This window comes from Theropithecus gelada, chromosome 1, assembly GCF_003255815.1.
Source record: "Theropithecus gelada isolate Dixy chromosome 1, Tgel_1.0, whole genome shotgun sequence".
In the NCBI taxonomy this organism is placed as follows: domain Eukaryota; kingdom Metazoa; phylum Chordata; class Mammalia; order Primates; family Cercopithecidae; genus Theropithecus; species Theropithecus gelada.
The window spans coordinates 87313849-87340155 of NC_037668.1; the positions used below are offsets into that span (position 1 = coordinate 87313849).

Here is a 26307-nt window from a genome sequence, read left to right on the forward strand (position 1 = left end):
AGGGTTCCACTTTATAACCATTGACCAGAAGTCAATAATGGGGCCCAGGAATTGCTGTTTTCTAAAGCTCCCTAGGTGACTTTAATGCAGGGCTCTTCATACCTTGGTGAGGGAGGATGGCTGGGCCCTATACCACAGTTTCTGCTTCAGTAGGTCTAGGGTGGGGCCTGAGAATGTGCATTTCTAACAAGCTCCCAAGTGCTGTTCATACTGCTAGTTGGGGAGCCTACTTTGCTGACACTAGTCTCATAATGCAGTAGCTGAAAATGAGGAACGAAGCAAACTAATAGTCACAGGGCAGTGTTAGGACACAGTGCTAATGCTGCTGTCACTGCTGCTCTGGCTTACATGTGTTCTTATGTGCTCTCTCACACACACTCTCTTTCTCTCTCTACTTCTTCCCTTCTCCCCCTCCCTCTGTCTCCCCCTGTCTCCCTTCCTCCCTCCCTTCCCTTCTTTGCCCTTGAAGTTTTATTTGGTTCTGACCAAGCATTTTAATTATGAAATAGGAAAGGAGATAGGTTGGAGTGGGATTTGGAGTCAGACAGCTGGTAGGAATTCCCAGCTTCACCGCTTATCAAGGCCTTGAGCTTCTGTTTCCTCTGCTGAAGCATGGCAATGCTAGCAGCTGCCTTCCAGACATTTAGTAAATGGAGTTTCAGTCTTCATCTTCTTCCTTTCCCCTTACCTCAGGGAATGAATTTTCCTTGTGAAAAATCCGCCTTTACTTTTAGTCTTTGGCTTAGGAGATTGTTTTGAGCTGTGGAAGTCAGCTACAGTATGAGTACATTTTGTGAATTATCTCGGCCTGTTAGAGCTGGTATCTCTTTTGCTGCAGCTTTTGCATGCGCCTTCATTATTCCTATGAAGAAATGTGAGGTAGAAACACAGCAGGGGTCCTGGAGCATCCACTGGGTACTCTGCTGGTCTGTGGCTGGGATATTAGCCCTAGGCCCGGGAGAAAGAAATACCAACCTTCTATTGGAGAGTGAGCCTAGAGGTTACCAAGTAGAATCTTACTGATGGAATTTGCAAGTACAACATTTGGTATATTGTCATTTTCCCATATGGAAAGGGTAGAACCAGCAGACATCCATGTCACATTCATTGGCCAATGGAAAGTGAATGGGCTTTGTAACTGGAGCATATTGATCCAAACTCAAATCCTGCCATTTGTTTTGTGTAACTTCAGACAAGTTACAAATCCGTCCTACATTTTGGTTTCTTTACCTGTAATTTGGGGTGACCTCCCCTCCATCGCAGGACTAATATGAGTTCAAATGAGACTGGAGCTGTAAAGTACATTGTACAATGCTTGGTTCACAGTTGGTAAGTTAGTACTTAGTACAACTTAGTCCCCTTTCCTCATACTAGTTTTTGCTTTTTATGCAACTTCCTCTATGTGGAAGGAGAAATATTTATGGAAATTAAGTGCCATGCAGTGTGCTGGGCCTTTTTATATTCATCATCTTATTCATTTTGACAATATTTCTTTTACCTGCTATTCTTCCCATCTTAGATGAGAGGAAAAACAGAAATTAGGAACATAACCCAATTTCTAACAGCTGGTAAATATTGGAGCAGAATTGAACCTGAGGGTGCCTATATTCAATACTTGGGTTTCTTCTACCCTCTCTCACTGCCTGACCAAGGAGCCTGGGAATCATCCATCTAAGGAAGGAGATTCAGATTGTCTCAGATTTGATATTTCTGGCTACAAAAAAGTGTTCATACTTTTTCCTGGGTTTTTAATACCTTTAGGATGTGAGCTACTGGGCTGGAGGATATTGGACATTTATCCCAACCCCTATTAGTGAGGGGTAACAGAGTTGCCATTCTTAAACTACTCAAATAAGCCATGGCACTACATGGGCGAGAATGCATATTCAAAGATGTTCTTGATAGTATTATTTGAAATGGGGGTCGTAAGAAATTACAATGTTGAATTTTACCTTTGCCCTGTGCACCCAGAAAACAGTGAAGATTGAGAAATACCCTCATACTTTGTGTTCCGGGATGTGGCCTACTACAAAGAACCGCCCTTCCCCATGTGATGTAGGTAAGACTCATGGGTGTGCATCCCTTGTTCACCTATGACATGGCCAGACATAGACTTGTCACATTCCCCATCTGTGCCTTATAAGTGAGTAGCTCAACTGCTTGGCCCCGCTGATCAATTGGAACAAAATGCTTGTTAGCCAAACTTTGGTTAAGATTTCGACCTTATCTCATGTCCTGAATTTCTCCTACCCTCAGCCAGAGCCAGCATGCAGCCGCTTCTTAAAGGTCCTCAATTAGGCAGTGTTCTCCAGACAAACAGAACCAATAGGATAGAGATATCTATCTATCTATCTATCTATCTATCTATCTATCTATCTATCTATCTATAATATTTCTAGTCCAGAAGCAGGAAAAAAGTCTGTTCCCCAGTTTGAAGGCCAGGCAGGAAGGATTCTGTCTTATTCAGGAGAGGGACAATCTTTTTGTTCTGTTCCGGCCTTCAAATGATTGTTTGGATGAAGCTCACCCACATTAGAGAGGACGATCTGCTTTACTCAGTCTCAGATTAAATGTTACTCTCATATAAAAATACCCTCATAGGAATGTTAGAATGATAGTTAGAATGGCAATCATTAAAAAATCAGGAAACAACAGGTGCTGGAGAGGATGTGGAGAAATAGGAACACTTTTACACTGTTGGTGGGACTGTAAACTAGTTCAACCATTGTGGAAGACAGTGTGGCAATTCCTCAAGGATCTAGAACTAGAAATACCATTTGACCCAGCCATCCCATTACTGGGGATATACCCAAAGGATTATAAGTCATGCTGCTATAAAGACACATGCACACATATGTTTATTGCGGCACTATTCACAATAGCAAAGACTTGGAATCAACCCAAATGTCTATCCGTGGACATTTTAAGACTGGATTAAGAAAATGTGGCATATATACACCATGGAATACTCTGCAGCCATAAAAAAGGATGAGTTTGTGTCCTTTGTAGGGACATGGATGCAGCTGGAAACCATCATTCTCAGCAAACTGTTGCAAGAACAGAAAACCAAACACCGCATGTTCTCACTCATAGGTGGGAATTGAACAATGAGATCACTTGGACACAGGAAGGGGATCATCACACACTGGGTCCTATTGTGGGGAGGGGGTGGGGGGGAGGGATAGCATTAGGACATATACCTAATGTAAATGACGAGTTAATGGGTGCAGCACACCAACATGGCACATGTATACATATGTAACAAACCTCCACGTTGTGCACAGGTACCCTAGAACTTAAAGTATATATATATATAAAAAAAACCCTCATAGGAATGCCCAGAATAATGTCTGACCAAATATCTGGGCACCCTGTGGCCCAATCAGGTTGACACATATAATTAATCCTTATAGGTCCCTCTCCAAAAGGAGGCTGGCCTCAGGGTAAAACATTCTCTGATCTACTATCCAGGCACATCAGTTTCATTCCATCTCCCCATACCCCATTTCTTCTCGTCTTGTTTTCTTCTCTCTATGAAAGAAAAACCCTTTTTGCCTAACCCTTGAGACTCCTGCAGACCTTGTATTCTCCCTATTGTAATAATTCCCCTCCCTCCTTGTAATAATCCTTTGGAACCAAGTTTCTCCTCTCTAAGTCTTTGTTTTTAAATTAGAAACAAACTGTCCATTACTAAGAGATTGATTAAACAATGTGGCACATTAGAATTACAGAATATTACACATTTTGAAGAAGGATGTGTGTCCTCATTGATGAGGAAAAGTGTCTGAAATACCATTGAGTTAAGAAAGGAGACCACAAAATTGCATAATTATACAATCTCTTTTACATAAGATTAAATACGTGTGTATCTTAGTATTTTGAAAGTATATTCTCTAATATTTTCTAATATTAGTAGTTTTCTCTGGGAAGAGAAAAATTAAGGGGAATTTTTTTTCTGCTATCTGTATTGTTGCAATTGTCTATAATGAAGTTTTATTATCTTTGTCAATTGAAGAAAAACCACAGAGCATAAGAGCTTCATGATCTCTGTTTTTGCTCTAAAACAAAGTCAATCCTCACCATACAAACTAGGACCTAGTGGAATGGCCTCATGGATATCCACCCTTGATCAGCTTCCAGGGGTGGTGCCATTCCCAAAGGCTGTCCATCGAAACAGCTCCAAAAGGTGGGGCCCTGCATAGTTCAACTGTTTCTCCACCCAGAGCAAGGCCCATAGCCTGTTTGAGACCACGACCAGCTCCATCTGCCATGAGTGCTTCCTCTGGGAACTCTTCTTGTGGCCACAGTAAGAGGACAGGAAGGCTGGCAACACTCTGGGCTTCAAGCCAGTCTTCCTTTTTCGTTGTGCCCAAGGCCTGATCATTCTCCCAGATCCTGTGTCCAAAGAATGAGACTTAAAAAAAAAAAGAGAAATTCGATTTTCTTTGATTTACAAAGCTTAAAGCTTCCATCCTAGCAGTTGAGCATTTTTCCCAATATGTGTATGATCCCCCTCCCCCGCCAACTGGGTGACCTAGATAGAACTTTAAGTGTCATTAAGTTATGGCATCATGTTTTGAATCTTTCTCTGCTCGATTTCCATGTCAACATGAGTGAGGGCTTCAGGGATTTTACTCCAGCATTTTGGTTAAATGCCAACTTGGCAAATTCCACTCCTCCCCCTGGGACTGCAAGTGCCAGTGTCCTCCTTCACTCAGGAGTGTGTGGTTAAAAGTGGACACTTTTCTGCTTCTTCTGCTTTTGTACTGTAGTAGAAGCCTCAAGGAGCTCTATTTTACAGTTCCAAATTACCATCCCTCCCCTCTTTCATGCTTCCGGGATGGATAGTCTCTCACTATAGGTTAACATTTAGATTGGGATCTCTATTTCTCAGCCCCCCAAAATCTGGATGTCCCTCAGGTGCCAGAGCACCTGATAATATAATTATTAGATATAATAAATAATATAATTATTCTTTGCTTGAACCAGAGAATAATTATGTATAGTAGTTCCGCCTTATTCATGGAGAATACCTTCCAAGACCCCCCGTGGATGCCTAACAACACAGGTAGTACTGAACCCTATGTATACTATGTTTTTTTTTGATCTGATAACTGAGAGGGTTCCTAAGTGGACAACAGGGAGGTAGTGCATACAGCATGGATTTGCTGGACAAAGGGATGATTCACATCCCAGGTGGGACCAAGCTGGACAACGTGAGAATTCATCACACTATTCAGAATGGTGTGCAATTTAAAACTCACGAGTTTATTTCTGGAATTTTCCATTTAATATTTTTGTACTAGAGTTGACCATGGGAAATTGAAACCATGGAAAGCGAAACTGCAGATAAGGGGAGACTGCTGTACCAGAGTGCTATAAAAGATTTCATTTGGAAAAAAAAAGTTTTGGTTCTTGAAAAAAAAAGTTTAAGAACATAGTCATATTCCGTTTCTTCATATGTTTGAGATATTTCTGGCTTTGGTGAAACATAAGCTAGGAAAAGAACCTAACGTCTTATTAGGGTAACTGAACAACAGTAACAACAGACTTAGCCCTTCTTCCTTATGTACAACATTACCTGTGACATGGCTCTTGAAACATAGCTGCTATTAAAGTACAAGTGAGTCTTGCATAGCAACTTCTCCTTGCCCAGTTAAATTCTCTGTAAAGTCTTTACTCTGTTTTATTCATGTATGTGTGTATGTGTGTGTGTGTGTGTGTGTGTGTGTGTGTATATATATATATATGTTTATTTGTATTTCCCTTTAAGGATTTCAAACACAAAGACCCTAGTCATTTGATTTTCTCTGTACTGTTGAATTTTTGCCTACCCACCCTGACTGAAGAGACACATTGTTGTCTGTTTTCCGTATTCTGTCTAGTAAATGCTTGGTTGTCAGGACAACGGCATAGAAGGTGGAAGGTCATTGATAACCACATGAATTCTTTAAACAAACATGATCAGAGCAAATTCCAGGGTATGCTTGAAAGTAGATTTAAGGAAGAGGAAAGGTTTCAGACACATCCTTCCTTTTACAAACTTGATATTCACCTTTAAGGATCAGCAACATTTGGAGTTGCTCATAATTTTATTTAAAATCCTGAGTAAAGATATCACCTTAGTTTTATGGTACGTTTGTCATTCCAGTGTGAAGCATGAGGTTTTTTTGTTACTGACAGAACCCCTGGAGGACAGGCAGATGCTGTGGTTCTCCATGGTCTCTCAGTACCAGGCACAGAGCAAGCACCCAATACATACTATAGGAATAAACGATCTCAAATCTTCACAGTGCCTCTTATAGATGGTTTTTATGATATGTATCTGCAAAGAAACTGAATTCAGGGATTTTAAGTGCCTTTTTCCCAAGGCCCTTAAAGTTTGGGGAAGTAGGTGCATGGAATTAGAACTCAGATTATCCTGACTTCTAAGATCACACTCTTTTCATTGTAGCACACTGCCTCTTTAACAACAACAACCAAAAAAAAAAAAATGAGGAAGAAACCACATCATTTCTAAGATGAAATGTATGCTTTTCAAAACAATAGCAGAAAACTTTCTTCAAAGGTAAAATAGTTGGAAATAGAAGAAGAAATAATATGTAATTTAGCATTCATTGAGGATAAGCAATTAATCCTGCCCTCCAGGGGTGAATTTATGTCTAGCCTATTTGCACATGAAAGTACAAGTTGGGCTTCATTTTTATACGAGTAAGACATCTGGTTGGGAAGTGAAAAATTTTGTCAATTACCTGAATCATGTTTGGTCTACATGATAGGAAAGCCCCAGATGTCTTCAGATCAGCAGATGTTTGGCACTGTATGGTTAACACTAGACCCACTGACTGAATGGTTCACCTGAGAGTTGCTGTTTGACATCCTGTAGATTCACCCATTGTTAGGAGGCTGTTATCATTTTGTAAGTCAGCAGTTTGCAAACAGTAGTCCAGACTAGAAACCAACACTGGCCCTTGACAAAGTGTTCACTGGTGTGTGATGCAGTAAATACATAAGGTCATAAAAGGAAGTGTATTTACCTTATAAACGAACATCATTTATTTTGAGATCCTCTCCTCCCTATGTTTTTAGTGATACAATTTTGTGTCAAATAAATCCTGATTTTAAGATTTGCTTTTAATGAGTAAATGAGACAGGGTAAAAAATTGAGAAACCTATATAAATCCCTAGTTTTCTTTATGTGATCTTTGTATTAGATTGTAAAAAAAAAAAACAAAGCAAAATTGTAGAAACCACTCTTTAAATCTTGTAATATTTTTAGCACAATGACAGCTAAAGTATTTTCATGTATTTCCCAAGTTTTCCTTTTCCTAGAAGTGGGGTAACTCTCCATGGTAGAACTGTTTGCATGGGTCTTAAAAGCGTTGGACATCTTAGCAGTCAAGTATTTTGCTGACAAAATAATAAATTTTCCTTTTGAAACAAGCATTTTGTTCTTAAAATAACTCCAAAGAGAACACCTTCTGCACTTTTAAAGCATTTCCCTCTGAAGGCATGCCATGGAGACATGACCGTAGGGAGAAACTTTTTGTGCTAGAAAACTGAATTCCACCACTGTGAATATTTTAACAGCTTTCACAGGTTCTACAGTTTGCTCTCCTGACCCCAAAAGCATATATCTCCACATGCTGTAACATCAAGGATCTCTCCTCAAGCTTTGGAAGCTCAGCCAGAATGAGCTGAGTACCCTTCATGTGTCAGGCGATGTCCAATACGCATTGCTGGGAATAGGGAGTCATAATAACCATAATTTTATCTGACTTTTGTCTATCATTTGTCATGTGGCAGACAACATGCTAAAATGCTTCTTTGCGTTATCTTGCTTGATTCTCATAACCACTCTGGTAGAAAAATAACATTATTATAGCCTTTTTACAGATGAGGAAACCGTTGCAAGGAAGTAAAAATCACTTGCCCAAGGTCACAAGCCCTGTGAATGATAAAGCCACCACTTCCATCCAAGTCCGTCCACCCCCTAACCTGAACTCCCAAGTGCTATGCTAAACCACCTGCCTCTTATGGATATATTATCTACAAAAAGAGCTCTGCCCTCAAGGCGATTATAATCTAAATTAGAAGAGGGAAGCACAAGGGGAAAAGCCATTATGTAGAATAGAATGATGTAATTCCAAAAAACATGCTGTGGGATTGTAGAGGGAAGAGTGATTAATTACGATCTACCCAGGGAAGGCTTTTTGCGTGTGGCCTTAGGCTGGGTGAGAACAAAATAGGGCACCGGCAATTATCTAGAGAATTGGGTCACTGTGGGTGCCAAAGTGGATGATGATTTCAAGCTAAAAAGACTATGCTTTATGCTCTGAATAGTTCAGAATTGGCCACCCACACCCCTGGAATCTGTTGAATTTTTGCCAACTCCCTTGTTCTCTTTGTAACTTATTGCCCTGGCTTAGATGAGCTTCCTACTCCAGGTGAGGGAAGATGCAGGATGGTGCTGCTATAGCAGGGAGTGCTGGCAACGTGGAAGAAACCTTCCTTAAGTCAGGAGCTCTGGATTTAATCTAGACTCTGCTCCCACAACTGGGAAGCCACCTCCTTCTCTGGGTTCAGTTTTCTCTACTGTAAAGTGTATACACTGAAGTTGATGGTCTGTATGGGCCATTTGAAATCCTGTGTCTCTGTTTTTGGAACAGAGAAAGAATGAAAGGTGAGGAGTGGGAGAAGCTAAAAGATTCAGCATGTTCAGATTTCACGGTTCTTGTCGTTTTGTTCCTAGACAGGACCTACCAGGGGTGCCTCCTGCAAATGAGGTGGTCTTCCTTTTTTACCCACCACATTCTATGCCTGCGCTCTCTAACCTACATGGTATAGTAGGAAGGTGCCATACCATGGAGTCAGAGATTCTTGGGTTGAAATCCTGACCATGTCCCATTACATAGTGACTTTGAACAAATTATGTAATCTTTCTGTGCTTGTGTTTCTACAACTGTAAAATAATAGTTTGCAATACCATAGACTCTTCATGTAGATAATCTAATTCTATTACTATAAAAGCTAATTCTAATACTATTGGTTTGGTGTTAGCAATGAAGGTGATAGCAACTGAAAAGTAAAAAGAGCAGTGACTGAAAGTTCACAGGTTTTGATAAATGAGCACTATTACTATTATAATATTTATTGTGTTAAAATACAAATTGTATACAGCACTCCTCTGAACACAGACCTACAATAGTTACCCATTGCTTGTTGGACTTCTTGAACCGGACTTGACCAGGCAAAGAGAATTTGAGAACCTCTGTTTCACTAGAAAGGTGGTATCTACAATATTTTGCCACTGTAGCATCTGCTATGTGTAATAAGATGCTTGGGCCTGCTGGTGATCACCTGTTTTCTAGGTATATGCATTGGCTTTTGTGGTGTTTTTTATATATGTGTGTATATATATATACACACACACACACATTATATAGATATAATTAAATATATGTTATATTTAATTAAATAAATATATTTTTTAATTAAATATATAATAAGGACTATGAGAGTTAGCCATGAATCATGGGTGAAAATATATATATATATAAAAAATAATACCACAAATGCATATATATATGTTATATATATATATAAAATATATAGAGAGATAGGTTTTTGCCCATGATTCCTGGTTAACTCCCATAGTCCTTATTATAACATTGGGGCACTTGAGGCCTCAGGTAAGTCTCTCTCAGTGACCCCTCTGGTTCTTCTTCACCTGCCCAAGGTAGGATGCTAATTTGATTATGGATCAGAAGACCCTCATTCCAGGGAGGGTCCTGCCCCATACCCTAGTGGAAAGAATGCTACACAGAGAGGCCAAGAAAAGTCTGAACAGATAGTCCTTGCTGGGTTTAGATCATGTGCTTTTTGTCCAATCATATTTTTACATGATTGTCAATCATGCCTATGTGAAAAAGCCTCCATAAAAACCCAAGAGTACAGGGTTTGGAAAGCTTTTTGATTGCTGAACACATGGATGTTCCTGGAGGGTGGAGTGCCCAGGGAAGGCATGGAAGCTCTGTGCCCCTTCCGCCTTACCTTGCCATACGCATCTGTTCATCTGTATCCTTTGTAGTAGTATTTATAATAAACCAATACACGTGTTTCCCTGAGTCATGTGAGCTGCTCTAGCAAATTAATCAAACCCGAAGATGGGGTTGTGAGAACCCCAACTTGAAGTCAGTTCAGAAGTTGTGGAAGGTTGAACTTGCCACTGGTGTCTGGGGTGTGGAGTTGGGGGCATTCTTGGGGACTGAGCCTTCAATCTGTGATATCTGATGCAATCTCCAAGTAGACAGTGTCAGAATTGAACTAGAGGACATCCAGCTGGTGTCTGCTACAGAATTAAGTGCTTGCTTAGTGGTCGGGAGAAACTCCTACACATTTCGTCACAGAAGTCACCTTCTATGTGGGTAATTGCTGTGGTGTAAGACCAGAGGAAAAACATGGTTTCAGAGTTTTTCCCTAAACAGCCTTGACATACTCTATTGTAATAAGATAGAGAGATGAAAGTGTTTATTACTGGTGGGATTATGTTAGAAAACACATTTCTTGTCCCAGTAGCATTCAAGATCAAGAGTTAAAACAGTCTCTTCTCTTTACTCTCCCAACCGATACTCAGCTTCCTGTGTGAGTGTGTGTTTAATGTTTTTGTCTAAATTGATTGATCTTTGTCTCATGATCTCTTTTCTTAAAAAAACTAAGTTCAGCTAAGTGAACATTGCTGAGAACTTACGTTCTAGACACTGCTGGACGTTGTGCTGAGGGGAAATGAATACAGAGATAAATAATTTGAACTATTCTCTGTCTAGTGGGAAAGAGAGATCGAGATATAAATAGGGGAACAAAATAAAACATAACATAAGGGTCATAATTTTTAAGGTGGATTAAAAATATGTGTGTGTTTCTTTATTAAGCACCTTTTATAGGCCAGACTATAGGGCCAGAGATGTAACATTATGTAAAACTCAGTCCAAATCGCATAGGTGCTTACAAGATGTAATGACTACAAGATGGAATAAGAAGAGGTATTGGATGGGAATAGTGTCTACTAGAAAGTAAGCAAATTGAGTGTAGGGGCCTTATCTATCTTGTTCCTTAATGCGTTTTTAGCATTAGAACACTGCTTGGCATGTACCAGTACTCATTAAACATTTCTGTAGTGAGTGATGAGCCTATCATAAAGTTTTGTTCCCCCACCCCTAAACAAGATTGTAGGTTCAGTCTGAAAGGACTCCAGGACCCTCTCTGCTGGTAAGGTATGGTGCCACTTTGTACTCTCCCAGTCAATCTGATTGGCCTCTTGACTTTGGCAAAACTGAGCTGGGGGCTGGTCCCCCAGTGCCAAGCACAGAGGAAGCAGGGTCACATGCCACCCATGCCCAAAGCACTTCCTGACATTTCCATGGGTCTGGAACCAACTCTCCTCCTGGGTTTCATCTCAATATATGTAGGAAGACAAAAGAACACTGAACCTTCCAGTTAATTCAACACCCCACCCCCACTTACCCCTTCCTGGAGAGGATAACAGTTCTGTTGACCATTATAATGCATTTTCTGTCTCCCAACAGTCCACATAGTCATTAATTTCTGCTGCTGACATCAGGAAAGAGGATTATGTGTGTGTCTGAAACTGTTCCCAAAGTGCTCATTAGTCATAGATAATTGAAAAACTGGTAGGGGAAGATTTGGTGTAATAGGAGCCCCTGCCTGTGAAGAGGGACTGCAACCACCAGATAATTGTAGATTCCAGCTTTTGACCACTCAGACTGAATCTGCCCATCCTAATGGGAATTCAGCAGACTTGAGCCTAGGAGCTCTCAGAGTGATAGTGTTTTTACATACCCAGGTGAGGGCCTGTACACTGAGACAGAGACAGCCAAATCAAGAGAATAGGTGAGCTGCCCTTGGGTCTCTTTCCTGCCTTCAGACTGTGGAGCAGCGTTTGGAAAAAGTGCCCAGTATTCTCCTTTATTTTGTTTTTATTTCAACGTAAGCTAGTTTGTTTTGATCACAAAGGACATACAAGGTCTTGGGATACAAGAAACACAAACATTAGAAAAGAGTACCCCATGCTGGATCCCAACCCCTGCTGTGACAAAATTCTAGGATTTTCCTGGAAGTTTATGTGCTTACATTTTTGTATCCTTTTCTTTAAAATAATAATAAAAAAAAAGATCACATGATCATACTCAGAATACTATTCTGCATCTTGCCATTTTCTCTGAATTTATCTTGGAGTTCCAAATCTATACCTTAATTCAAGTTCATTCGTTTTAATGGCAAGGTGGGATTCTGATCAGATTTAAGGGGGAAAAGCATCTTTTAAAATATTATACAAGAGGCTGGGCATGGTGGCTTATGCCTGTAATCCCAGCATTTTGGGAGGCCAAGATGAGTGGATCACTTGAGGTCAGGAGTTCAAGACCAGCCTGGCCAACATGACAAAACCCTGTCTCTCCTAAAAATACAAAAATTAGCCAGGCATGCTGCTGTGTGCCCATAGTCCCAGCTACTTGGGAAGCTGAGGCATGAGAATCGCTTGAACCCAGGAGGCAGAGGTTGTAGTGACCTGAGATTGTGCCACTGCACTCCAGCCTGGGCAATAGAGTGAGACTCCGTCTCAAAAAAAAAAATTACACAAGAAATATAGACCAATTAGAAATTATAGGAAAAAAATTTAAAAAAGGAAAGAAAAAAGAAAATCACTCATAATTCCTCCCCCCAGAGAAAACCTATTTTCTGTATTTTTTTCCCCTGGGTATGTATTTTTACAAATAGTTCATCTACTTTCATTGTTGTTCTTAAAACTGTTAAGAGAAAACCTTTAGGCAAATTAAATTTAACAGTTTAACTGTGCAAAGAGTGGTTCATGAATTGGGCAGGTCCCCAACCAGAATAGATTCAGAGAGACTTTTGCTCTGCCACATGATTGAAGAGATATTATGGACAGAAAAGGGGAAGTGAGGTACGGAAAATGGAAGTGAAGTACAGAAACAGCTGGATAGGGTACAGCTCTGCGTTGGCCTTATTTGAACAGAGTTTGAACAGTTGGCCGCCTGTGGGTGGTTGAAGTATATCTTCTGTGATTGGCTGAGACGCGGCTTCTAGTTACAAGAGTAGGCTACAGTGTGTTTACAAATCCAGTTAGGTTACAGTCACTATGTATGAAGAAACCTTTAGGTTGAAATTACAGAGAGACACGTTTAAGTTAATTTAACAAAAGGAAGTCATATACTACATAATGTTTTGCAGCCTGCATTTTTCACTTGGTTTGACTGTTTTAAAGATAAAAATTATTCCCCAAGCTTTTCTTTACACTGCGTGTTTACCTAGTTCTTTCTTTCTTTGAAATGGAGTCTTGCTCTTGTTGCCCAGGCTGGAGTGCAGTGGCGCAATCTCAGCTTATTGCACCCTCCGCCTTCCTGGGTTCAGGCGATTCTCCTGCCTCAGCCTCCTGAGTAGCTTCAATTATAGGCAACTGCCACCATACTCAGCTATTTTTAGTAGAGCCAGGGTTTCACCATGTTGGCCAGGCTGGTCTCAAACTCCTGACCTCGCGATCTGCCCACTTCAGCCTCTGAAAGTGCTGGGGATTACAGGTGTGAGCCACCATGTCTGGCCACGTTTATCTTCTTAAAAACCCAATCTGAGCACTCACAGTCATGCTCCTCTGGGCAATTCATTATTGCCTGGCCACACCTGAAGCCCTCCGCTGCCTTTCGTCCAGTCTGTTCCAGTTCTCTATTCCTCCCTGGACCCCTTTTTGCTACATACTCAATGCCTAAAACACACCATGCCCCTCAGGGCTCCCTACAGTAAACTCACTTTTTGCTCTGCTGTCATCCCTTTCCCCAGAGCATGCCAGCACTGAAACCACCAATCTCCAACTTCCCTTTCCACCCAGGCTTCAAAGTCATCTTCACCTTGAAGACTGTATTCACTCTACTAGCCACCCTAACTGGACCCTCCGCAGTTCTCTGGGAACACCATGTACACGTTTCACCTTTCTAGCATTTTCTACATGGTCCTAAGAGTCTTAGTTTTTCATCATCTTTGTCCCAAACCACAATATGAGACCTCAGCACCTAGATCTTAGCACATAGTAGATGGAAATCTATGCAGGCCATCATTAGTTCTATTGTTACTGAAATGTTTGTTAAAATGCATGAATGAATGGTTGAGTGAAGCCTAGAAAGAACTGCAAATACTCAGGCAGTGAAGTCTTGATTTCTGGGAAAAGCAATGCTGTGAATAATTTAATTTTATGGTGAAAGAAAAGCCAAACAAGGATTACATTGGGAAAAGTTGTCAGGAGGCACTAATGTTTGCTTCTGACAGCTCTAGTGTCCTCAGTGTACCTCTGGCTGATACACTTAGAGTGTGATTTTGAAGGGGTTATTTCTCAGGGATTCTCACCTATTTCTATCATCCTCTCTTGTGCAAAGCTGTTTCATTTTGGTCTGTAAATAAACAAAGCTCCTTCCTGCTTGGAGTCCAGATAGCCTATTCCTGAAGGCTGTGGTTCCAAATGAAAGAAGGGATGTTTGTCCTTATATATATTTATTTTCATCCCTAACCACTGGATTGAGGAGAAGGCTGGTTCACTGCTGTAGGTTGGGTTTTCCAGAAGCAAAGGCTGAGACAGATTTGGGGGGCATTAAGGATGGTCAACTGTGAAAGAAGGAAGAGAGAGTAGGACTGGGTAGAGGAAAAAGAGCTGAACCAAGGTACATTCTTGCAGCACCTTGGTGAACCCAGCAGAGTCTCTGGAGTGAGTGGTGTCTATCAGAGCCCTTCTGCCTCTGCTTTGCCAAGTCACCAGGTGCTGGCTGTCCTGGGAAGTGCAGCACCTCGGGAAGGCAGCTCTCTGCAACTGAGGCAGGCCCTGGAACATCTGGCAGCTGTCTGCTGACTTTACTCCATCCTCAAAGGGGAGTTTGGCCATGGCATCTCAGTCTCTACCGTGCTTCCTATATCCACGCAACCACCGTGACCTGTTATTTCTTGTTCCATGGAATCTCTTCTGTCTACCTCTGTTTCTACAGCTCAATTCAGTACCTCAGTGAAGATCCTTATATTTTCTCTCTCTCTTTGATTACTGAAATAGCTTCACACTGTTTTCCCTAACCCCAGTCTATCCTCTGCTATAATACTGCCACAGAGTGCTTTAAAAAAAACACAAGTTTAATTGCTTTCCTCCTGGCTTAATGCTCCTTTAGTGGTTTACAGTGGGCTTCACGATTAAGTTCAAACACTTAAGTATGGATTACAGGGCGCTACATCCACTGCCCCTATCTGCCTCCCCAGCCTCCTCTGTCCTTCAACACCCACCCCCTACCAGTCCCCACCCCAGCTTCTGTTCCAATTTACCTAGCCCTTTTGATAGTTCCCTTAGGGGCCCCTTCTCCCTTTTTTCCTGTCCTTGCTCAAAGACGCGTCCTCTGCTGATGAAGATCCCTGTGGTCCCACAGCCTATGATTAGACCCGGATCTCCTGCTTGCATGCTTAGGATGCTTTCTGCCTCGCAGCGGTCTGCAGCCTCATGTTCTGAGCCTAGAGGACATAGAATCAAATTAATCTCCTTTACCAGCTAAGGTTTCTTCCTAAATTACCATAGAGAAAACTTGGAAGAGTGCCCCACCCTGCTAAACCAGTCTGGAACCTTTTTTATAAAAATTACACCTTTTATGTTTGTGGAGATTGGGGATGAAGGTGGAACAGAATTTCCATTTTGACCTTCCTATGAAAACCATTTTTAAAAAGTCTCAATTTAATAGGTAAGATTTCTTTTTTTTTTTTTTTTTGAGACGGAGTCTTGCTCTGTCCCCCAGGCTGGAGCATAGTGGCCGGATCTCAGCTCACTGCAAGCTCCGCCTCCCAGGTTTACGCCATTCTCCTGCCTCAGCCTCCCGAGTAGCTGGGACTACAGGCGCCTGCCACCTCGCCCGGCTAGTTTTTTGTATTTTTTTTTTTTTAGTAGAGACGGGGTTTCACCGTGTTAGCCAGGATGGTCTCGATCTCCTGACCTCGTGATCCGCCCGTCTCGGCCTCCCAAAGTGCTGGGATTACAGGCTTGAGCCACCGCGCCCGGCCAATAGGTAAGATTTCTAAATGGTGCTCCTTTTTTTATTATTTATTTATTTATTTTTAACATACATAATGCTTGTTCTAAAAATATTTCTCTTGATCCCTTCATCCATTCGGAACACACTTTTAAACAACATTTACTCCAAAATGTAATGTAATGAATAAGAGCAGAGGTTTGGGTATCAGTCAGAGTAGAACCCATGGCCTGTCTTCAGCTCTTAGGCTGTCACTAGGGAGTTTACTTTTCTTCTATAAACCACAATTTTCCCATCTGTCTGTGAAATGGGGGTAGTATGGGTACTATGTTATCCTTCACAGAGGGGTAATATGAAAATGAAATGAGAAAATGCATGCTGTGTCCTTAGTGCAGACCCCAGCATGAAAGTTCTCAGCAAACCAGACTGCAGTCTCTCCTGTGTTAGATACTAGACATAGTGACATAATTTAGATATTGTCCAGAACGGTATTATACAAAGCCAAGGGCACTGCTCTTTTCCAGGTTTCTGCCACTTTGACATTCAAAACAGACTAAGATTTTCCTGTTCTCTGCCCCATCCTTTGAGCATCTTAACCTTATCCTCCAGACCATCAGTGTCCAATAGAAATGTAATATGAGCCACATATGTAATTTTAAATTTTTCAGTAGCCATGCTAAAGAAAGTGACACTAATTTTTAATATCTCTTATTTAACTTAATATATTCAAATTATTATTTTAACATAGAATTGATATAAAAATTATTGAGATATTTTACATTCATTTTTCCAGATGAAATCTTTGACATCTGGTGTGTATTTTCCGCTTAACACCTCTCAATTCGGATGCTGTATTTTTGTTGGAAATACTTGATTTTTATTTCTTAAATTAATATAGAAAAAGTAGATTTGCATGCCCAAGTTGTTCCAAACATAATTAAAAGTTTTTCAGTAACTGAATTGAATACGTTGAAGTTAAAACTAAATAAAATGAAGAATTTAGTCCCTGAGTTATTCTAGACATACTTCAAGTGCTCAGTCCACATGTGACTAGTGGCTGCCATAGTGAACAGCAAAGTTCTCCTAGAAGTCACTGCAGAGGTTTCAGTCTTCCTTTTCTTGTCTAAACTTGTTTTCATATTTAATTACAGATAGAAGTTCTTTACTTAAAATGGATAAAAATGGTGTCGTGGAGGTGCTTTGGTTCCATTTAGAGGAGGGTGGTTAGGCTGTTCGCTCTCTGACCCCTCTCCCAACCTCCACCCTCACCTCTATCCCCAGAGGTCCTGGAGCACCTCTGCCCAGCCCTTGAGCTCCATGGAACAATTAACAAGTGGCATCTTAGCACTCAAAAATTGCTGATCATGCACCCAGATTCTATCTTGGGGCTCAAAGGGATCTTAGTATATCTATGAGTCAACTCCTAGCCCCTCCCTGCAGTGCAGAAATACTATAGAATTCCTTGGGGGATGAAAGAGGGCTCAGACTCTGTTTAACACCTAGGAGCAGATGGATCATTTCATTCTATTCTGTCTTACGTGGTTCTCTGTGTCCTTATCTTGTCTTCCTAACTAGGTTGGGGGCAAAGACTGCTTTTTACAGCCCCACAGCACCCACACAAAGCAAGACAATCAATAAATTCTTAACTGAAGGCCTGACTGATTGCAAGAATTCAAGGTCACTTGAAAAATCAGGGTCACTGCATTGCACAACTCCAAAGAACATCTTTCAAATTGTATTATATGGTTGTGCAAGTGGCAGCCTTGTAAAATTTGCAAAGGTTTAGACTGGAGTGTCCTTTCCAGCTGAGAAAAAATTTTTAACAAATTATTTGTTGCTGCAAAGTACATCTCTTTCCCCTTATCCTCTGCCAGGGAAGCTACTCAAGAGTAAGTTTTCTTGACTTAGGAATATATGTTCATTACAGAGGGTGTATGCATGTATGAACACATGGGTTCATGTGCGTTTAAGTAGGTTTGTAGATCTACCGTGTTAGGAAGCCCATTTGGAATGGTTTGAGCATTTGAACCTTGTATTTAAGAGGCTACTGTGTTTATATTCCTTTTGAAATTTTCCATTTTCAGAATCTTTGGTTTGAATGATGCTTTAGAGCTCCTGGTTTGTAAAGCTCCCCAGAGCATGACCCATAGGTACCAAGCATGTACATCAAAGTCACTGGATGAGCAAAGGGCCTCTTGATGACTGCATGGTTTTTATCTTTGCAAATGCAGAGGAGGGAGGAGGGAGCAAAGAGTTTCTCTTAAATAAAACCCTCTGTTTACTTTTGTGTTTTTCAAACTGATGTGTTTGTTTTTTCTCATGTCTACCCAGGAAACCAAGTGCTGCCTCCTGGAGTTTCTCTTGGAAATGGGCTCACACCAGAGGCAGCAAGAGACCTTGGCCTTCTCCCTGGGATTGCGGTTGCAGCTTCACTCATTGATGCCCATGCAGGAGGACTAGGTAATCTCTTTATTTGTTGCCTACAGCCAAAACCGTATTCAAATGGAATATTCCCTAGAACCGATGACACTCCTTTTCTGTTTTTAAAGCAAAGGTCAAAGATTTTGGTGTTCAAGATTAGGCATTTGGATAGAATTATAGAACTTTTCATTAATGATAAAATTTATTTATAATTGTATTAATTTCTTTATACATGGCAATAGAAAAAAATTTATTTGAATAACTTTCTGCATAGTTCTTTTGTTTACTGCAAATTCAGAAAAGATATGTTAATTTCTTACCACACTTAGCTCTACTGTTTTTTTGTAATGGTACTCCAAAACCCATATAAGTCTCATAGATTTATTTTAATAATATATTTGGCTTATGTCCTATATCCAGTTCCTTGCTTGTAGTCTTGATTTTATCTTCTACATAACTCTCAAGCCTTTCATTCATGTATTCATTTGTTCATTCCCAAAACACCCGTTGAACACTTACCATGTCCAGGCATGGTGCTAGGAGACAGTGAACTTAAAACAAACCCAAATAAAACCAAGGTCTCTTCCCCAGATTTTAATGAGAAAACACACAGGGAAACAAAGAATTACAGTAAAGAATGATGACTATCGTCTTCCTCATCCTTATTGCAGGTTGTGTGTGTTTTTTTGCAGGGGAGGTTGTTCTGGTTCTCAGCATCTCTCGTCTCAACTATAGCCATATATTTTTTCCCTAGCCTTTCATTCTAACAGTGTTTTGTTTTAAACTATGATTTATAATTCATGAGATCAATTTAGCGGGACATGACCACTGAATTTGCACAACAGAATGGAACAGAATTGAATAGAACAAAGTAGAAAACATCAGAGTACATTTCACAAAGTAAGGGAAGGCACTGCTTTGTTGAGCTGTGTTTCCATTTTATGTGTGTATACTTTCAGACACTTCCATCAACCCTGCCCTTACTGTGCCCATGCATTTACAACTCTGTGACTTGGCACACATGTTCTCTGCCCAGAATGATTGGTCTTCCACTACTCCAGCTGGCTAACTCTTCCTCTAGCTGCAAGACCCATATCAGATGCTTTCTGCTCTGCATAGCCTTCCATGAAACACTCAGGTGTATTTAGAAATTCTCGAAATTATGCTTTTGTCAGCAAACTGTTTGAAGAAATGATCATATTGCATTGTAATTTCTAATATATCTGCTTGTCATTTCCATTAGACTGTGAACTCCTTGAGAGCAGGAACATTAGGTTATTTGTCCTGTATCCTTCATGCCAAGCCCTATATCTGGCTCCTATAGCTGCTTATAAGTTTATTAAATGAATAGTCACATTAAGGCAAGAATAAAGTGAGATGGCTTTAAATAGTAAAGATTAATCTGCCTTCTTATGCAACAGATTATTAAATGGTGCCTTGTTCTACATACTACATGGACTTCCAGAGTAATAGCGCTCTCATCAGTCTATGAACATGTCTGTCCTGTTCATCTCTCTGTCCTCAGGATCTAAAACAGTACCTAAGAATTAGTAAACAACTCATAATATATGTAGGTTGATTGAATGCTATGTGATGTAGTTCCGATTACAGGCAAGGTTGTTTCTTTCCAAATACTTTTCATTGTGAGCAATGTGTGCTTTTGATTGGAATGCTAAGATTTTGGTTTTTATGTACAAGCACAGAGAGAACTTAAGGTCTAGAAAGACATGGAGTGTTTCTGTGCCCTAGCAATCCTGACATTCCAGATCATGCGTGAGACCACAAAAGCTTTCCCTATCATGCTTTTAAAATTATCCCTGGGGTGACAGTGTCAATCATCCACCCCTACCTGGGTGACAGGCACTTGGCTGGGACCAGCATATGCTGAAAGAAAGAGAACTGCTGCTTGAAGAGCTGCAGACACTACAGTTTCCTTGTCAGTTTCCCAGACTTCCCTCAGGGACATGCCAAAACCCACCTTCTCACTCCTGCCCAGGACTCACTATGTCCTCCAGGAGGGGAGACTGCCAATGACCCTCATCTTATTCCTAAACAGAGATATTCAGTGGCAGAAGTTTTACCCTTAGAAGCTTTGGCCTAAGCCTTTTGTTCCCCGTAAAATGTAAATGCTTTTAAGTGATATGGTTTGGCTGTGTCCCCATTCAAATCTCCACCGAGTTGTATCTCCCAGAATTCCCACATGTTGTGGGAGGGACCCAGAGGGAGGTAATTGAATCATGGAGGCTGGTCTTTCCCATACTATTCTCATGACAGTGAATAAGTCTCACAAGATCTGATGGGTTTATCAGGGGTTTCCGCTTCTGCTTCTTCCTCATTCTCTCTTGCTGCAACCGTGTAAGAGGTGCTTTTTGCCCTCCACCATGATTATGAGACCTCCCCAGCCATGTGGAACTGTAAGTCAAACTAAACCTCCTTTTCTTCCCCATCTCAGGTATGTCTTTATCAGCAGCGTAAAAACAGACTAATACAGTAAATTGGTACCAGTAGAGTGGGGCGTTGCTGAAAAGATATTTGAAAATGTGGATGCAACTTTGGTACTGGGTAACAGGCTCATAGGTGGAAGAGACTTGCCTTGTCTCAGATGAGACTTTGGACTGTGGACTTTTGGGTTAATTCTGAAATGAGTTAAGACTTTGGAGGACTGTTGGGAAAGCAGCTGGGAGGGAAGCTGTACCCTGCAAAACCACAGGGGCAGCGCTGCCCAAGACCATAGGAACCTACCTTTTGCATCAGTGTGACCTGGATATGAGACCTGGAGTCAAAGGAGATCATTTTGGAGCTTTAAAAATTTGACTACCTTGCTGGATTTTGGACTTGCCTGGGCCCTGCAACCCCTTTGTTTTGTCCAATTTCTCCCCTTTGGAATGGCTGTATTTGCCTAATACCTGTACCCCCATTGTATCTAGGAAGTAACTGGCTTGTTTTTTATTTTACAGACTCACAGGTGGAAGGGACTTGCCTTGTCTCAGATGAGACTGGACTGTGGACTTTTGGGTTAATTCTGAAATGAGTTAAGACTTTGGGGGATCGTTGGGAGGGCATGATTGGTTTTGAAATCATGTGAGGACCTGAGATTTGGAAGGGCCAGGGGCGGAATGATAATGATTTGGCTGTGTCCCTATTCAAATCTCAACTGAACTATATCTCCCAGAATCCCCACGTGTTGTGGGAGGGACTTAGGGGGAGGTAATTGAATCATAAGGCCTGGTCTTTCCCATGCTATTCTTGTGATAGTAAGTCTCACAAGATCTGATGGGTTTATTATGGGTTTCCGCCTTTGCTTCTTCCTCATTCTTTCTTGCTGCCACCATGTAAGACGTGCCTTTTGTCCTCTGCCATGATTGTGAGACCTCCCAGCCATTGTGGAACTGTAAATCAAATTAAACATCCTCTTCTTCCCAGTCTCAGGTTTGTCTTTATCAGCAACATAAAAACGGACTAATGCAGTAAGTTAGTAACTTTTCTATTTTTGTTAGTGGAAAGATAGAATATTTTTTTTTTTTTTTAATGGAAAGATAGAATAAGAATCTTGCATTCTTTAAGGCCTGAACTTAGATGCCAGCAGTGGCTGGGAAGGGCACAGGAAGGTGCTAGTCCATGACGATGGGATAGTACAGACTTACTTAATGTATGTTGACTATGTTTTATCCTTATTATGCCTTCTTACACCTCTTCCTTTACCCTTCACCTTACAGCCAATCCAAGATTAGGATATATCAAAAAAGATAGGAGGCCTGGGAGCAAATGTTTCCTCTCATTTCTGCCCTTCCTATACCCCTATTAGGATGTAGAGGTGAACAGAGGCCTGAAAGTCTCGAAAAGGTTGTCCATGGGTCCAACTCTATATTAACTAAATATAATTGAGTGAATGCAACCTGTCAGTGATTGGTCTAGGCACTGGAGATTATCAGCAGTGAACAAATCAGGCAAAGTCCATTCGTTTTGGAAAGAAAATTCTCATTGTTCTCTCCTGCCTGCATGTTTGTAGCTTAATAATATAGGTTTGGGACAGCTAATCCCTGAGACATATTGTGATGCTATGATAAGGGCACTCAACATGGAATTTTAAGTTCTGGATTTAGATTTTGTCTCTGCCTACAAATATGGTGCTTCTCAGAACGTTTGTTTCCTTTTATGCAGTGAGAGAGTGAGAGACAGCAGAATGCAGGATTCACTACTTTGTGATTCTGTATAGGTTGAGGTCAGAAATACCCTCAAGAACTGGCTAAATGAACTCTATGTTAAGAGATTTCTGAATGTCAAGTACAGACCAGCTTTGGATTCGGAATTGCCATCCAGGGAGAGGCCATCCAGGCCTCTCACCAACAAACCCTGACAACTGTAATCACTTCAAATGCTGACCTGGCATGGCCTGCTTTAGACCCCACATTCTGACTAGTATGAGGGGTCAGCATTCTGCTTTGGAGAAATACCCCTGAACTTTCATTCCCAAGGGAGGCCTGGGATGGGAGGATAAAGATCAAAGAAGCAAGCAAAACTCAACCCATGCTTTTCCCAGTTCTGGAAAAAGAGGAGGAAGGACTTTGTGGGAATAAAAATCAATGATGAAAGAACATTTTGTTCTTAAGGTGCTGGTTAGTAAGTTCTCCAGCAGACAGTCAGAAGATAGGAGTAGCTTTGTTTGTACTTTGTGGGGGTAGTTCTGGCCAGGGCTCCTGCTGCTGATATTTTTCTAGCTTATAAAAATAACATTAACTTTGTTCCAGCTCTGTTCTTGGCTCCAGCATCCCAACTGTCCTGAAAGGCAATAACAACCTGATTTCTGTCTCAGGCCCTTCTTCTCTCAGTTGCTTTTATCTGTCAGACAAACTCCTGATTATCCATCAAATCTTGAATCCTGTTCTCCTCTGGGAAGCCCTCCCTAACTTCCCAAGTTGACTTAAGCACTCCCTTTTTTCCACCACTGTGTCTTACGCTTACAATCTGGCACACACAGGTTTCTCTGTGCCAGATTGCCTCACCTACTAATCTGCCTCTTCTACTGCTCATCTACTAATCTGTAAACTCTTTGGGCATGCTGTTGTTTCATACTCCTACTGCAGCAGCCTGCAGAGTGCTTTGCATATGGAGGACCCTTAACACATGCATATTTAGTGAGTGAGTGAATGAATGAATGGCATTCCCTCCCTGAGGAATGAATATTACGCCTGAGAGAGAGAGTAATTTCTCATTCAAAGGCAATTGTCCCTATATAATAGTTATACTTGGCTCATTTCTGCAGGAGCAAAAGCTTGGGTTCTTCTAGATGTCTGGAAATCTGCCTCCTTTTTACCTTCATCACATTACCAAGTTTTGGCCAAGAGCAAGCTTTGTTCCTTGGTTTAGCACAACTCTTTGATTACCAATATTGGATTCTTGGTCAGATGTTGAATTGGCTTAAGTTGCTCATCTAGGCCAGATATTGAATTGGTTTAAAGTGCTCATTTCAGTTGCAGAGCCAGGCCAAAATGAGGATTTTGAATTTCTTTTCTTTTTTAATGGAAGAATTTATTGAGCCAGTCTTGCAAAAAGGGCCTTTGGTTCGTTCCCTAGAACAACACATAGTTTGTTCCAGTTAACAATAAAACATGCCAATTACATGTCTCACCATTATCAGTGTTCTAGAAGACAGAGTAGACAGGCTGTGACTTTAGCTAACGTGATTTGGGGGGAGCATTTATTTATAAGTAGTATATATACTAAATGTAGCATGATGGACAAAGAAATATACTTCTTGGCAGTGATTCATTGCATTTGTAAACTTTTGATTCATGAAGCATGATATGGTTTGGATCCTCACCCAAATGTCATGCAAATTGTAATCCCCAGTGTGGGAGGGGACCCTGGTGGGAGGGGATTGTATCATGGTGGTGGATTTCTCATGAATGGTTTAGCATCATCCCCTTGGTGCTGTTCTCATGATAGTGCATGAGTTCCCTTCAGATCTGGTTGTTTAACAGTATGTTGCACTGCCCCACTCTCTCTTTTGCTCCTGCTCCGGCTCTGTGAAGTGCCTGCTTCCCCATCACCTTCTGCCATGATTGTAAGTTTCCTGAGGCCTCCCCAGAAGCCGAGCAGACACCATCATGCTTCCTATACAGTGTGCAGAACCTTGAGCCAATGAAAACGCTGTCTTTTATAAATTGCTCAGTTTCAGGTATTTCTTTATAGCAATGCAAGAATGGACTAATACAAAACACAGCTATGTTCATTATAGAATTTGCTCCTCATTGCAGCTTTGTAGTGAAGTTAGGACAGCTATGTGTACCCTCATTTTGCACAGCAAACAGCTGAGACCAGTGTATTCTAAATTCAAGAATAGATATTTATTATCTTACACTCAGTTCTTAAAGCAACTTTGCACATATTATCATTTTGTTCCATTTGTCAGGTGAGACAATTGAGGCTTACAAGACTACCTAACATTCTGAAAGCTACACAGTTAAATGAGAGATGCGTGACTTAAGCCCATGCTTTGTGCACACTTATCACTGTGTTATAAAGGATGGCCTATTTATTTAAACATGATCCACTCTGCTCTTTAATTTGACCCTTAAAATGTGGGCAAGTAACAAATTTTGAAAAAGGAAAGTCTTTAATAATATTTATCAACAACCTACTTTACTAGTTCATGGGTTTAGACAGTGACTATGAGAGAGAAGTGGACTTCTGAGAATTTGCATTCTAGTAAGGAAAACAGACAAGTAAATAAACAGTTACAATTACTTGTGCCATGTATGGAAGGCTTTGGAAAAACGTAAAATGGGCCTAAAATTGAGACTTAAAAAGGATTCCTAGAGGGAGTGATGTCCAGTAATCTAATTACACATTTCTTTCCCTGTTATTACTTCCTGGTAAAGTGGAATTTGTTTCTTTTTTGTGACTTTTAAACTTCAACTAGGCTTCATTTCTAATAATAAAATAATAATAACACTGTTAATTAGAACAAGTAGAACCACCACTCTGACTGGTACTACTGTGATGACCATTTCTTATGTGCGTCCCTATGTGCCAAGTACTCTACCGGATACTGCTCAGACTTTATCTCTTGCTCCTCACAATAAGCCTACAAGGTAGAGATTGTTTCCCCATTCTGCACATGAGGGAATTGAAGGCAGAAAGAATAACATTTCCACAATCACATAACTAATCTCATAGCAAGATCTGAAACTGAATCTGCTTCCAATATTCATATACCTTTTCTATAGGCCAGTGGTTCTCAACCAGGGGTGATTTTACCCCTCAGGGGACATTTGGCAATGTCTGGGGACAGTTTTGTTTATTGCATCTGGGGAAAGGGAAATGGCATTGGCATGTGGTGGGTAGAAGCCAGGGATGCTGCTAAACACCTTACAATGCCCAGGCCAACCCCCTGCAACAAAGAATTGTCCAGCTTCAAATGTCAAATATCAGTAGCACTGAAAGTGAGAAACCCTATTCTCTCCTGGAACACCTCTAATGATATTATTTCCCTTCATCAATTCAGCTTATTTCTGTGGAAGCCAAAAAGCAGCCCACAATAAGGGTTTTGCTGATACATTAGTACTTGGTTGAAATATATGTTGTCAAATTGACTCTTCAGTAAAAGTAGTTGTGAGATTAAGAAAATAATAGAAGTGAAGCCTGAGGAGTAGGAAGGACAGAATGGTTTCTACCCTATCTATTTCAGAGTCAAGCCACACAAGACCGCTTGGCCGTCTTTCAGCACATCATGCACATTCCACCTCCTTTCCTTTGCTACTCATCCATCAGCACTCAGTCTAAATGTTACTTTGTGGAAACGTCT

At 40.9% G+C, this 26307-nt stretch overlaps 1 protein-coding gene across 7 annotated transcripts in view; it reads left to right on the forward strand.

Moving 5' to 3' along the window:
* The window catches only part of FGGY (FGGY carbohydrate kinase domain containing), a 439174-nt gene that overhangs the window by 191220 nt on the left and 221647 nt on the right, over positions 1 to 26307 (forward strand). For 6 of the 7 annotated variants that reach the window (XR_003116446.1, XM_025363985.1, XM_025363976.1 and 3 more), the window contains one exon: positions 18411 to 18539. Coding sequence is in view for 5 of the 7 variants with exons in the window: in XM_025363985.1 (XP_025219770.1) it covers positions 18411 to 18539 (129 nt within the window). In the remaining 2 variants the exon portion in view is untranslated. Of the gene's footprint in view, positions 1 to 18410; positions 18540 to 21728; positions 21892 to 26307 lie in introns of those variants that run through there. The other variant, XM_025363994.1, reaches the window with a different exon arrangement.